This window comes from Ranitomeya variabilis, chromosome 7 (genome assembly GCF_051348905.1).
Source record: "Ranitomeya variabilis isolate aRanVar5 chromosome 7, aRanVar5.hap1, whole genome shotgun sequence".
In the NCBI taxonomy this organism is placed as follows: Eukaryota; Metazoa; Chordata; class Amphibia; order Anura; family Dendrobatidae; genus Ranitomeya; species Ranitomeya variabilis.
Genome location: NC_135238.1, coordinates 35474011 through 35488169, shown reverse-complemented (window position 1 = coordinate 35488169; position 14159 = coordinate 35474011). Strand labels below are relative to the sequence as shown.

General features: G+C 43.3%; 1 protein-coding gene across 2 annotated transcripts in view; it reads right to left on the bottom strand.

The window, feature by feature from the left end:
• Positions 1–14159, bottom strand: part of BAIAP3 (BAI1 associated protein 3) — a 292957-nt gene that overhangs the window by 89478 nt on the left and 189320 nt on the right. For both annotated transcript variants that reach the window (XM_077274813.1, XM_077274812.1), the window contains exons 3-5: positions 3737–3818; positions 2110–2196; positions 13–120 (exon numbers count right to left, since the gene is read on the bottom strand). In XM_077274813.1, the coding sequence (XP_077130928.1) occupies positions 13–120; positions 2110–2196; positions 3737–3818 (277 nt within the window). The remainder of the gene's footprint in view (positions 1–12; positions 121–2109; positions 2197–3736; positions 3819–14159) is intronic.

Below are 14159 nucleotides of genomic sequence, written 5' to 3'. Positions count from 1 at the left end.
GAGGTCACATACCCTTTGAAGGTAGTAAAACAGTTCTTCTTCACTGGCGACATGTTCAGAGGATACGACGCCGGCCATGTAAACTAATGTGTAGAGAATTTCCTCATACAGCATTTCCAGCTTTGAAAAAAAAAAAATACAAGAGTTTTATTATGTTTAGACTTATAGCTATTGTGTAGTTCATTATTGATTATACAACTTATAATCATATTGGGCCCAGATACTAGAGGGATTGGAGGAAGCTGGAAAAGGAGGAGAACCCACGCACATATGGGAAGAACATACAAACTCCTTGCAGATGTTTGATGGATTTTCATGAGCTCAAACAAAAAAAAAATATTAAAAAAAAATATATATATATACAGTTATATGAAAAAGTTTGGGCACCCCTATTAATCTTAAGCTTAATGTTTTATAAAAATTGTTTTTTTTGCAACAGCTATTTCAGTTTCATATATCTAATAACTGTTGGACACAGTAATGTTTCTGCCTTGAAATGAGGTTTATTGTACTAACAGAAAATGTGGAATCTGCATTCAAACAAAATTTGACAGGTGCATAAGTATGGGCACCCTTATCATTTTCTTGTTTTAAATACTCCTACCTACTTTTTACTGACTTACTAAAGCACTTTTTTTGGTTTTGTAACCTCATTGAGCTTTGAACTTCATAGCCAGGTGTATGCAATCATGAGAAAAGCTACTTAAAGTGGCCACTTGCAAGTTGTTCTCCTGTTTGAATCTCCTCTGAAGAGTGGCATCATGGGCTCCTCAAAACAACTGTCAAATGATCTGAAAACAAAGATTATTCAACATAGCTGTTCAGGGGAAGGATACAAAAAGCTGTCTCAGAGATTTAACCTGTCAATTTCCACTGTGAGGAACATAGTAAGGAAATAGAAGAACACAGGTACAGTTCTTGTTAAGGCCAGAAGTGGCAGGCCAAGAAAAACATCAGAAAGGCAGAGAAGAAGAATGGTGAGATCAGTCAAGGACAATCCTCAGACCACCTCCAGAGAGCTGCAGCATCAACTTGCTGCAGATGGTGTCACTGTGCATCGGTCAACTATACAACGCACTTTGCACAAGGAGAAGCTGTATGGGAGAGTGATGCGAAAGAAGCCGTTTCTGCAAGCACGCCACAAACAGAGTCGGCTGAGGTATGCAAAAGCACATTTGGAGAAGCCAATTTCTTTTTGGAAGAAGGTCCTGTGGACTGATGAAACCAAGATTGAGTTGTTTGGTCATACAAAAAGGCGTTATGCTTGGCGGCAAAAAAACACAGTGCGTTGTATAGTTGACAGATGCACAGTGACACCATCTGCAGCAAGTTGATGCTGCAGCTCTCTGGAGGTGGTCTGAGGATTGTCCTTGACTGATCTCACCATTCTTCTTCTCTGCCTTTCTGATGTTTTTCTTGGCCTGCCACTTCTGGCCTTAACAAGAACTGTACCGGTGTTCTTCCATTTCCTTACTATGTTCCTCACAGTGGAAATTGACAGGTTAAATCTCTGAGACAGCTTTTTGTATCCTTCCCCTGAACAACTATGTTGAATAATCTTTGTTTTCAGATCATTTGACAGTTGTTTTGAGGAGCCCATGATGCCACTCTTCAGAGGAGATTCAAACAGGAGAACAACTTGCAAGTGGCCACTTTAAGTAGCTTTTCTCATGATTGCATACACCTGGCTATGAAGTTCAAAGCTCAATGAGGTTACAAAGCAAAAAAAAAGTGCTTTAGTAAGTCAGTAAAAAGTAGGTAGGAGTATTTAAAACAAGAAAATGATAAGGGTGCCCATACTTATGCACCTGTCACATTTTGTTTGAATGCAGAATGCACATTTTCTGTTAGTACAATAAACCTCATTTCAAGGCAGAAACATTACTGTGTCCAACAGTTATTAGATATATGAAACTGAAATAGCTGTTGCAAATAAAACAATTTTTATAAAACATTAAGCTTAAGATTAATAGGGGTGCACAAACTTTTTCATATAACTATATATATATATATATATATATATATATATATATATATATATATATATATATTTATTAAATCTTAATGCCAGAAACATTGCTGCAAAGTTTTCGATTGGCATAAAGTCACCTCTCTTTTGGATGGTCTCAGCTTGTCTGTGGCTCGGTGTTCGCCCGTGTTCTCGTGAGGAGGTGGGATGCTGTTATTTAAAACACCCTGGAAAGAAAAATCACAAGATTATCTACAATAAAACTTGAAGAAAAAAAAAACTTATTATACGTCTCTGACCATCTGCTCATGTAAAATAACATCTATTACTCAGAGTTTTGCATACATTTCTATTGCGTTTGGATAAAAATACAAAAGATTGGTCATCGGGCATTACAGGCTGAGAGGTTTAGGAGGGTTCGATAAAAAAAATATATATATTAAAGGGGAATAAATAATCAAAATATAGTGAGTGGTTGTTATATTAGGTCTAATGCTGGGTAGGTCTAGAAACATGGTCGAGTCTCCAACTTTGGGTTGACGTGCCATGCTGGGAGTTGTAGTTTTTAAACAACTGGAATGCAATAGGTTGAAGACCAGGATTTGGGTCTATGGTGCCACTGAATGGGTGAATCTCTTGGTCCCCTATGCCCTAAATGTGCTCTGACGATTCTGCAGCCATTTTGGTAAGCTGCATGTTCATAAGTCTGGAACCACCTGTAATGGTGAAGTTTGTTATCACTGAAGACAGATTTTACACACGTGTTCCCCTCCTACCCCCTGGGGTGCGCTTCCTACACACCCGAGTTCCCCTCCTACCCCCTGGGGTGAGCTTCCTACACACCCGTGTTCCCCTACTACACACCCATGTTCCCCTCCTATGCTCCCGTGTGCGCCTCCTACGCAGCCATGTTCCCCTCCTACGCACCCGTGTGCGCCACCTATGCACCCGTGTTCCCCTCCTACGCACCCATGTTCCCCTCCTACGCACCCATATTCCCCTCCTACCCCCCGGGGTGCGCTTCCTACACACCCATGTTCCCCTCCTACGCACCCGTGTTTCCCTCCTACGCACCCGTGTTCCCCTCCTACCCCCTGGGGTGCGCTTCCTACACACCCATGTTCCCCTCCTATGCACCCGTGTTCCCCTCCTACCCCCCGGGGTGAGCTTCCTACACACCCGTGTGCGCCTCCTACACACCCGTGTTCCCCTCCTACACACCCATGCTCCCCTCCTACGCACCCATGTTCCCCTCCTACCCACCCGGGTGCACTTCCTACACACCTTTGTATGCCTCCTACGCATCCATGTTCCCCTCCTACCCCCGGGGTGCGCTTCCTACACACCCATGTTCCCCTACTACGCACCCATGTTCCCCTCCTACGCACCCATGTTCCCCTCCTACACACCCATGTTCCCCTCCTACCTCCCGGGGTGCGCTTCCTACATACCCGTGTTCCCCTACTATGCACCCATGTTCCCCTCCTACGCACCCATGTTCCCCTCCTATCCCCCGGGGTGCGCTTCCTACGCACCCATGTTCCCCTCTTACGCACCCGTGTTCACCTCCTACACACCTGTGTTCCCCTCCTACGCACCCGTGTTCCCCTCCTACGCACCCGTGTTCCCCTCCTACCCCTGGGGTGCGCTTCCTACACACCTTTGTACGCCTCCTACACTAGTTCTTCCGATCTCCATTGCATCTACACTGCGAGTATTTTAGGAGAGGAGGAATAATAATGGCACAAACATCTGAACATACTGTACCTCGGTCCTCCAATACCGCTGCATGCTTTCTTGCTTCTGAAGTACGCTTTTCATTCTATCGAAAAAATCACCCGTCTCCTCACTGGGAAGGAAAGAAATATATGATTTCAGATTCACGTAATGGGGACACGTTAGCTAAAATTGCATGTTTGTAATTATCAGCCAATTATAGTGAAAAAAATAACAGAGTTTAATTTGACATGGTTTAGGAAGCATTGCTTGTTTTACAATTAAAGGGAATCTTTCAGCAGGTTGTTGGTGTATAAATCTGACTGCAGCACAATGTAGGGACAGAAAGCCTGATTCTAGTGATGTGTCACTTACTAGACTGTGTGTTTTAATACAATCACTGTTTTATCAGCAGGAGATTACCACTAGTGGACTAGTTTTCTTGTGCCATATAGTCCTCCTGCTTTGTGTAACTCTGCCCTCTTCATGAATTGGCAGCTTTCTGCCTATGCACAGTGCACACAGAAAGCAGCCGATCAGTGGTGTGGGTGGGTGTTGTGAATTCCGTTCTGGAGCTCCCTCCTGTGGTTGCTAATGGTATTTTTGTGAGTTCTGCCCTTGGGCTCTCTCTGGTGGTTTCGAGTGGAACTGCTGCTCCTTTAGGTAGCTGTGGCAGCTGCCTTCACTAATCGCCTTGCTTGGGTTTGTTATTTAAACCTGCTCTGGGCTTTAGTTCATGCCAGCTGTCAATGTTCTTGGTTGGATTTGGTTCTCTCCTTGGATTTCTCATATGGCCTGTCCTTGTCAGCAAAAGATAAGTTTTTGCTAAGTTTTTGTTTGTCCATTTGCCTGGACTCTATTGCTCTGCAGATATGTCTCTTTTTGTCCAGCTTGTCACTATGTCATATTCTGGCTAGCTGGAAGCTCTGGGAAAGCAGATTTGCCAGTTGGTTTACTAAAATCGACCTTCGAGGGGCGTATAATCTCGTGCGTATTAAACAGGGTGATGAATGGAAAACAGCATTTAATACGCCCGAAGGCCTTTTTGAATATCTTGTGATGCCATTCGGGCTCTCTAATGCTCCATCGGTATTTCAGTCCTTTATGCATGATATCTTCCGGAATTATCTGGATAAATTCATGATTGTGTATTTGGATGATATTTTGGTTTTCTCCGATGATTGGGAGTCTCATGTGAAGCAGGTTAGGATGGTATTTCAGGTCCTTCGTGCTAATGCGTTGTTTGTGAAGGGGTCTAAGTGCCTCTTTGGAGTTCAGAAGGTTTCTTTTTTGGGTTTCATTTTTTCTCCCTCGGCTATTGAAATGGACCCTGTTAAAGTCCAGGCCATTCATGATTGGACTCAACCTACATCTGTAAAGAGCCTTCAGAAATTTTTGGGCTTTGCCAATTTTTATCGCCGCTTTATTGCTAATTTTTCTAGTGTGGTGAAGCCTCTGACCGATTTGACGAGGAAGGGTGCTGATGTGATGAATTGGTCCTCTGCGGCTGTTGAGGCCTTTCAGGAGCTTAAACGTCGTTTTACTTCTGCCCCTGTGTTGCGTCAGCCGGATGTTTCTCTCCCTTTTCAGGTTGAGGTTGATGCTTCTGAGATTGGGGCAGGGGCCGTTTTGTCTCAGAGAAATTCTGATGGCTCTTTGATGAAACCATGTGCTTTCTTCTCCAGAAAGTTTTCGCCTGCTGAGCGTAATTATGATGTCGGCAATCGGGAGTTGTTGGCTATGAAGTGGGCATTTGAGGAGTGGCGACATTGGCTTGAGGGAGCCAAGCATCGCGTGGTGGTCTTGACTGATCATAAGAATCTGATTTACCTCGAGTCTGCTAAGCGGTTGAATCCTAGACAAGCTCGGTGGTCTCTGTTTTTCTCACGTTTTGATTTTGTGGTCTCGTATATTCCGGGATCTAAGAATGTGAAGGCTGATGCCCTTTCTAGGAGTTTTTTGCCTGATTCTCCGGGAGTTCTTGAGCCGGCTGGGATCCTCAAGGAGGGGGTGATTCTTTCTGCCATCTCCCCTGATTTGCGGCAGGTACTTCAGGAGTTTCAGGCTGATAAACCTGACCGCTGTCCTGTGGGGAAACTGTTTGTTCCTGATAGATGGACTAGCAGGGTAATTTCTGAGGTTCATTGTTCGGTGTTGGCTGGTCACCCTGGGATTTTCGGTACCAGAGATTTGGTGGCTAGGTCCTTTTGGTGGCCTTCCTTGTCGCGGGATGTGCGTTCGTTTGTGCAGTCCTGTGGGACCTGTGCTCGGGCTAAGCCTTGCTGTTCCCGTGCCAGTGGGTTGCATTTGCCTTTGCCTATTCCTGAGAGGCCCTGGACGCATATTTCCATGGATTTTATTTCTGATCTTCCTGTTTCTCAGAAGATGTCTGTCATCTGGGTGGTTTGTGATCGGTTTTCTAAGATGGTCCATTTGGCACCGTTGCCTAAGTTGCCTTCCTCCTCTGATTTGGTTCCATTATTTTTTCAGCATGTGGTTCGTTTGCATGGTATTCCGGAGAATATTGTGTCTGACAGAGGTTCCCAGTTTGTTTCTAGGTTTTGGCGGTCCTTTTGTGCTAGAATGGGCATTGATTTGTCTTTTTCTTCAGCATTCCATCCTCAGACAAATGGCCAAACGGAGCGAACCAATGAGACCTTGGAAACCTATTTGAGATGCTTCGTGTCTGCTGATCAGGATGATTGGGTGACCTTTTTGCCGTTGGCCGAGTTTGCGCTTAATAATCGGGCTAGTTCGGCTACCTTGGTTTCGCCTTTCTTTTGTAATTTTGGTTTTCATCCTCGTTTTTCTTCGGGCAGCTTGAGCCTTCTGACTGTCCTGGTGTGGATTCTGTGGTGGACAGGTTGCAGCAAATTTGGACTCATGCGGTGGACAATTTGACGTTGTCTCAGGAAAAGGCTCAACGTTTTGCTAACCGTCGTCGGTGTGTTGGTCCCTGGCTTCGTGTTGGGGATTTGGTCTGGTTGTCTTCTCGTCATGTTCCTATGAAGGTTTCTTCCCCTAAGTTCAAGCCTCGCTTTATTGGGCCTTATAAGATTTCTGAAATTATCAATCCGGTGTCTTTTCGTTTGGCCCTTCCAGCTTCCTTTTCCATTCATAATGTGTTCCATAGATGTTTGTTGCGGAGATATGTGGTACCTATGGTTCCCTCCGTTGATCCTCCTGCTCCGGTGTTGGTTGAGGGGGAATTGGAATATGTGGTGGAGAAGATTTTGGATTCTCGTTTTTCGAGGCGGAAGCTTTAATATCTGGTCAAGTGGAAGGGTTATGGCCAGGAGGATAATTCTTGGGTTGTTGCCTCCGATGTTCGTGCTGCCGATTTGGTTCGTGCTTTCCATTTGGCTCGTCCTGATCGGCCTGGGAGCTCTGGTGAGGGTTCGGTGACCCCTCCTCAAGGGGGGGTACTGTTGTAAATTCCGTTCTGGAGCTCCCTCCTGTGGTTGCTAATGGTATTTTTGTGAGTTCTGCCCTTAGGCTCCCTCTGGTGGTTTCGAGTGGAACTGCTGCTCCTTTAGGTAGCTGTGGCAGCTGCCTTCACTAATCGCCTTGCTTGGGTTTGTTATTTAAACCTGCTCTGGGCTTTAGTTCATGCCAGCTGTCAATGTTCTTGGTTGGATTTGGTTCTCTCCTTGGATTTCTCATATGGCCTGTCCTTGTCAGCAAAAGATAAGTTTTTGCTAAGTTTTTGTTTGTCCATTTGCCTGGACTCTATTGCTCTGCAGATATGTCTCTTTTTGTCCAGCTTGTCACTATGTCATATTCTGGCTAGCTGGAAGCTCTGGGAAAGCAGATTTGCCCCTCCACACCGTGAGTCGGTGTGGAGTTCATTTTTGTAAACTCTGCGTGGATTTTGTAGTTTTTAATACTGACTGCACAGTATCCTTTTCTCTCTGTCTATCAAGTTTAGTATTGGCCTCCTTTGCTGAAATCTGATTTCATTTCTGTGTACGTCATTTCCCTCTTCACTCACAGTCAATATTTGTGGGGGGCTGTCTTTCCTTTTGGGGTTTTCTCTGAGGCAAGATAGCTTTCTATTTCCTTCTTTAGGGGTAGTTAGTTCTTAGGCTGTGAAGAGGTGTCTAGGGAGAGTCAGGAACATCCCACGGCTATTACTAGTGTTGTTGTTAGGATTAGGGACTGCGGTCAGTAGAGATACCACCTTCTCAGAGCTCGTTCCATGTTGCGTTTTAGCCACCAGGTCATATCAGTGTGGCCTCTTAACCACCAGGTCATAACAGGTGGGGTTATAAAGAATTCAGCATTCAGAGAACTGTTAGATCTGCAGCAATTAAAACAGTGATTTTACTCAAAACTACAGCAAGCAGCCAAGTAAATAAGCACTCCCATCTAAGTTTTTATCTTAATATATTACAGTCATCATATTATATAGCACTGTGTACTTACAATTGCTCATTTTGCCTTTTTACCCTGTTAATTCTTCTCTTTTCCATTAGGCCTATGATATCATTTGATTAAAAACTGGCTCTATGCAGCAAGAGTAAAAATGTTTCCTTGCATAAGTCATCATTAGAACTACAACTCCATATCACTGCAAAGTCCTTGGTAGTCCAGCTCCACCTCCTCTTGTACTCCTGGCCCAGTTGCTCCACTCATCCCCCTTCCAGGGACTTTGCAGTAGTAAATAATTGTAGTTCTAATGATGACTCTCACAGGGAAAAAGAGACTTCCTCTTTTTATACAGAGCTAAGAAGAATTCAGCCAGTCTGTTTTTAATCACATGATGTCGTAGACCTAATGGAAAAGAAAATAATTATCTGGGTAGAAAGACAAAATGAGCAATTGTAATTACACATTGCTAAATAATATGATTATTGCAATATATTAAAAAGATAAATTCTTTGATGGGAGCGCCTCTTTAAGGAACACATTGCTGGAATCCGGGTCTCTGTACCTACATCATGCTGTTCTCAGATTATGTAACAAAAACCTGGTCACCGATTTCCTTTAAAATGTTCTTTTTTTCCCACAATAAAGACAAAAATGCAATATAATTGGTTCACATTATGAACAACCAAGTCCTTCTCCCTTACAGTATGTGGTCAGCAATTTCTATAGGGCTCGTGAACAGTGCAAGCCCAGCTCAGGATGGCCTCATTCCTTCTCATGATTGAAGGATAGAACCAACGCAACGATCTCCTCTCCTTACGTTATGGGACTCCATCCAAGTCTCATGGGAAGAAATGGGAGAGGGGGAAAGTAAAATGGAACTGATTCAATTCAATTAATGATCTACCAAGTTCATTTCCCTTATGTACTCAGGTCCCACCTCTGACGAATTGTATCCCTACAAAAGGAGAGCTCTGCACGATGGGGTCCTGGAATAAAGGGGGTCTATTCCAGGGAGGTCACGTCTTAATTTAAATCAGTGGTCTTCATGGAATCATAACACGTTAGAAATCAAATGGAAAATGTATGGAGTTGTAAAAATAGAGTGGAGGTACCTTACGGTTAACCCTAACCCTAACCCTCCTCTTGGGCGGTAAACCGTGTGCAATAAGATTTGCAATACATTGGCTTCATTTTTCTGGTAAGATCCCAGAAGAAACTGAGAAGTCTACAAGATATCAGAAAAGCCAATACTATACACAACTGAAGTCATCAGTCAAAATAAACCTACTTGCTGCGGGTGTCCACTTCCAAACCGACCAATCCCAACTTTTACTATGGGGCCCTTTCATGACTTAAGGCACTTGAAAATATAAAATATTCACTCCTCGTGGTCTAGGTTATCAGCCACCTCTGCAGTCTATCAGAGGAGGCAAGGAGAGGGAGCTTACGTGCTCTAAGCTTCAGAGCCTGCAAGCACTACTCTAAAGCTGGCCGGATTGTGGACTACTCTAAAGCTGGCCGGATTGTGGACTACTCTAAAGCTGGCCAGATTGTGGACTACTCTAAAGCTGGCCGGATTGCGGGGTACGACCAGCTTTAGTGCCCCTGCATTTGTCCCATGCTGCAGAGGTAATGGCCATGCAACATAAAGTGCAGTCAGTGTCAGTCATCAGGAGTCATCGCTCCCCACGGCAAGCAGGAAGTCGAGAGGCAGGGGGAGCTGTGCGCTTCTGCATAAAGAAGATTAGACAAAACCTCATTAAAACTCTTCAAATACATAATATAATTAGGCATTACCTGTATTAAAAGTACATATGGTTAATGTTTCTAATGTTATCCCTATAAAAAGAGGTAATTTCTCTCCTTGACTTAATACAGAGCTGATTATTCTATTGTCTCAGCAGGCGCTGGGTCTCTCGATAGCTATTTCGATCAACAATTGCCGGCACATAATTATAAAACTGCACAATCAATATCGTTTTCTACAGGAGATCAACTAGAACTGCGCGGTGACGGGTGAGCGGGGGGCACTTAATGTTCACACTGTTAATTTGTTCTTAAACAATAACCTTATTGAATATTTTCAGATATCAAAAGCAAAGAATCTAACAAAACCTAAGGGTGGAAATAAAGGAAAATGCATTAAGAGATGATTTAATTTTATTATTATACTTGTAGGTCGGAAATTGGGTCTTGATGGAACAGTAAAGGCGAAACGAACGCACTTGAAGAAGATTTATCAAATCAGTCCAAAAGAAAAACCTCTTAAGCACCCCCATACGCTTTAGATAGATGTCGCTTTGTCGGCAGTCATCTCAGCCAACTCTACCATAGCTCTGTCATGTGCTCCTGTGTTCTTTATGAGACAGCTGCTCTGGAGGTGGAGAATGAAAGGATCGGCAGTCCGAAATCATACATGCCACAATCTTATCTCACTCAAAATAGTCTGTCATTGGAAAGTTGGGGTCACACATACATGTTAGGCTGTCGGCCATACTCATCAATATCGGTGGGTTCCGCTGACATTAGTCTAATGTGCATGGGGGCTTAACTTTATGTTTCTGTTTTAATATATGGGGACTTTTGAGGATATTTTGATATTTGGGGACTTTTGTGCACGCTCACTGTCTTGTCGTCATATTTGACCCAGATCTTTCCTTTATTCCCTACATCCAATCAATCAATCACTCACTCATGTTACCTGCATCTCAAAAATATCACCAAAATCCTACCTTTTCTCACCTTTGAAACTGCGAAAACTCTTACTGTCACTCTTATGCCGTCTCGTCTGGACTACTGCAACTCTCTACTGATTGTTCTCCCTCTAACCCAGTGTTCCCCAAGTCCGGTAATCAAGAGCCACCAACAGGTCATGTTTTGAGGACTTCCTTAGTATTGCACAGGTGATGGAATTCTTGCCTCTTTTCCTCAATCTTTGACCCTTGCTGCTCATCCGTCTCAACATACTACATGCACCCAATAGCACTTGGTAACTGCACTTAGACAGATCTTGGGTGGTGACCGGATCATGCAGGTTATTGGAATACCCCTATTATAATGATGGCTGGATCATACATATAAGCACGTTCTACCTATTGTGTCCCCCTATTTCCTTATAGATTGTAAGCTCGCGAGCAGGACCCTCATTCTTGTAATTGGTGAATGTGTTACTTTCTGATGCCTTTATTGTCTGTCAATGTCCCCGCTTATTTGTAAAGAGCTGCGGATTTGTTGGCACTATAATAATAATAATTTTATTTCTAGTGTTATACCCAAAGCAGGACCTGCGGAACAGTGCATGCACTCTTTGGTGGTCTTTGAATCCTTGTGTCATGCACAGGCCCTAATGATACAGATCACCAATTTCATTGATAGATTCCTTTGTTTTCAGATGGCCCAGCCAATATCAAATGTGCATGGTTTTCTCACCCACGCTTTGGTCAAATTAACATTTAGGAAAGGTTTTCCGGCTGTAAGAAATATACTAATGAGCTATAAATCAAATTACACAGAGGTAGAGAAAGTTCAGGTGCAAAGGACCAAAGCAACTACGGGAATAATGCTGGGTTTATGTGGTATGATCACAGCCATCAAATGTCAGCCGATTGGCTACGCGGTGGTCATTTAATAGCTTGTTTAGACATGCTGACCCAAACTCCTTGTACAAAGAACAAACGTAGTTACAAATGGCCTTAAAAATCATCACATCTGACAAATTTGCCTTTTGCTCTTGTTTTTAGGTAAGTTTAGTCAAGCTGATAGTCTGAGCTCCTGCCAATGTTCCCTCCCCGATTACTGGCCTTCTAAAGGTTCCTTACATTTGTGGATTGGAGTACCAAGAATTTGGTAACATAGGGGTTATTTGGTCTTGCATATTAGTGTTTCACGTTAATCACTCTGTGTCTTGTCTACTGATTTCGCCATAGAAAGGCCCAGTCAAATGTCTAGGGAAAAGAAGGTTTCACGCCTTTTTTTTTTCGGTATGGAGGCATGTCACATTTATTATGACAGTATGGATCCATATATAAAGCTTTGTTTTAAAGATGTGTTATAGATTGTTTTTTTTTGTTATAAAATGATAGTTTGATCATAGAATGTCCTGGTCCAAAAAACCCAAGAATCAGTTGTAATGTGTAAGAGATACAAGTGCTCAGTTCCCCTACAGCACCTCCGCAGGGCAAATAAAGCATTACACAGTGCCCGCTGGAAACAACTTAATGTTTCTGCACAGTTCTGCCGGGTCCTCCAGACTGAGATTTGCTCTTTTTAGCTTCTAAACGAGGAACACAACCCCATTGTCTAAATATTTAACATTTGATCGGCTTTGTTTCTTAGTTTTCTCTTTCTTTTCTAACGTTTTCATCCATCTTCAGCATTTTTCATTCATACAGGTGAGCAGTGCACTAATTAATAGAATCTATGCACACTGCCTCATTAATTTTAATGATATGTTTGATCTATTAAGTGAACTCCTGCTTTGATACAGATCTTATTAAAAAAGAGGGGAAAAATGACCTCTACGTAAAGCGCACCCTAACGCAGAACAAGTCAGCTGAGATCAAACAGGGAGCAGCGAGAGTGGGAATGAAAGAGAGAACCATGACGTCTTGTGCAAACCATTTTAGTTTGGGGGTCTCGAAAGATCATTCATTATTTCCCACTGACTATAAATTGCCGAGTAAATATATTTATGTGGCATGGGACAAGAACTGTTTCGTTTGGGAGTCACATGGCTCCCACAAACATTAGATTAGTGTTGGCTGCACCCGCCAATATGAACAGGTTTGGCCAACAATCCAAAGTGTAAGAGGGCCCCAAACCACTGACAGTTGAGGGATATGTTGATCCAGTATGTCTGATTTCGGGTTGCCGATCGTATTGTCTTGTCATGACGTCCGGCAGCGGCTCTCTCAGAAAACACAAGAGCACTTGGCCAAGCGAATACTCCTGTGCATGGGAAAGTTGGCCGAGATGGCTGCTGGTTGAATGATCAACCAAAGCATCGTTTGGCTGACAGCCATCTAAGGTACAGGGCTGACTTTGCTTTCACCTGAGGCAAAGATTCAGTTTGTTGCCTTAGTGCTATAGGTAAATATTCCAAAAGCCAAGGAACAGTGGCCTACGGGTCATAAGTGCTTCTCGTGGTCAACTACCCTCTACCATCCTCTGCAGGAAGATCATGGAACAGGCTGCCACTAGAGGTGGTGAGTTCTCCTTCAATGGAAGTCTTCAAACAGAGGCTGGATAGACATCTGTCTGGGTTGATTTAGTGAATCCTGCATTGAGCAGGGGGTTGGACACGATGACCTTCCAACTCTACCATTCCATGATTCAATTATGTAGCATTTTATACTGTAGAAACATCTACATTGTGCTCTTTTAACAAGACAAACAGGGGTTTACAAAACAACACCCACATATTCCTATTTTTAATTCACAAGATAAACAGTAACAAAAACTAGTCAGACCAAGAGGGATCTTGATATATTTACATCAAAGATTTCTAAAAACTGTGGAGTCTCAAAACATCATATCAAGAGCCATATTTGTCAATAGGCATGTGAGGTCCAGTGCCTAGGGCGGCAAGTAGCAGAGAGGAGGGTGGCACCAAACAGCTTTCAAACATTTTTTTTTTCAACACACTCTCCTGTTTGTGTTACACGTGTGTGGAATTGATGAGTTGAAGGGGGTGAACAGACCAGAAAGCCACAAGATTTAGAAGGAGAGCGATGGAGAGAGAAGGCTTCTCCACCAATCAGTACATTGAGAGAAGCAGCAACGCTCAGGAAGGAGGAAGAGCTGCTGTTGCCTATATGTAGGAGTCCAAGATAAAATTGGAGTACATGTACACTAGCGCTGGTTGACTCCTGCTTTTGTCTTGATGCAATGATAGCCAGAGATTGGTCTGTAGACTAAGTAGGCAACTTCGCGATGAGATCTTCACAAGGGAATGTCACGCCGATCCTACTCCCAAGATCATGGTGTGGACTGGCACCACTGTAATCATGGTTTGGTCATTCAATCAGCGTCTCTAAAGTAGGAAAGGACTTTCGACAATACCAATTGTAAATTTACATTTATCAATGCTGCCGATAGTTATCGT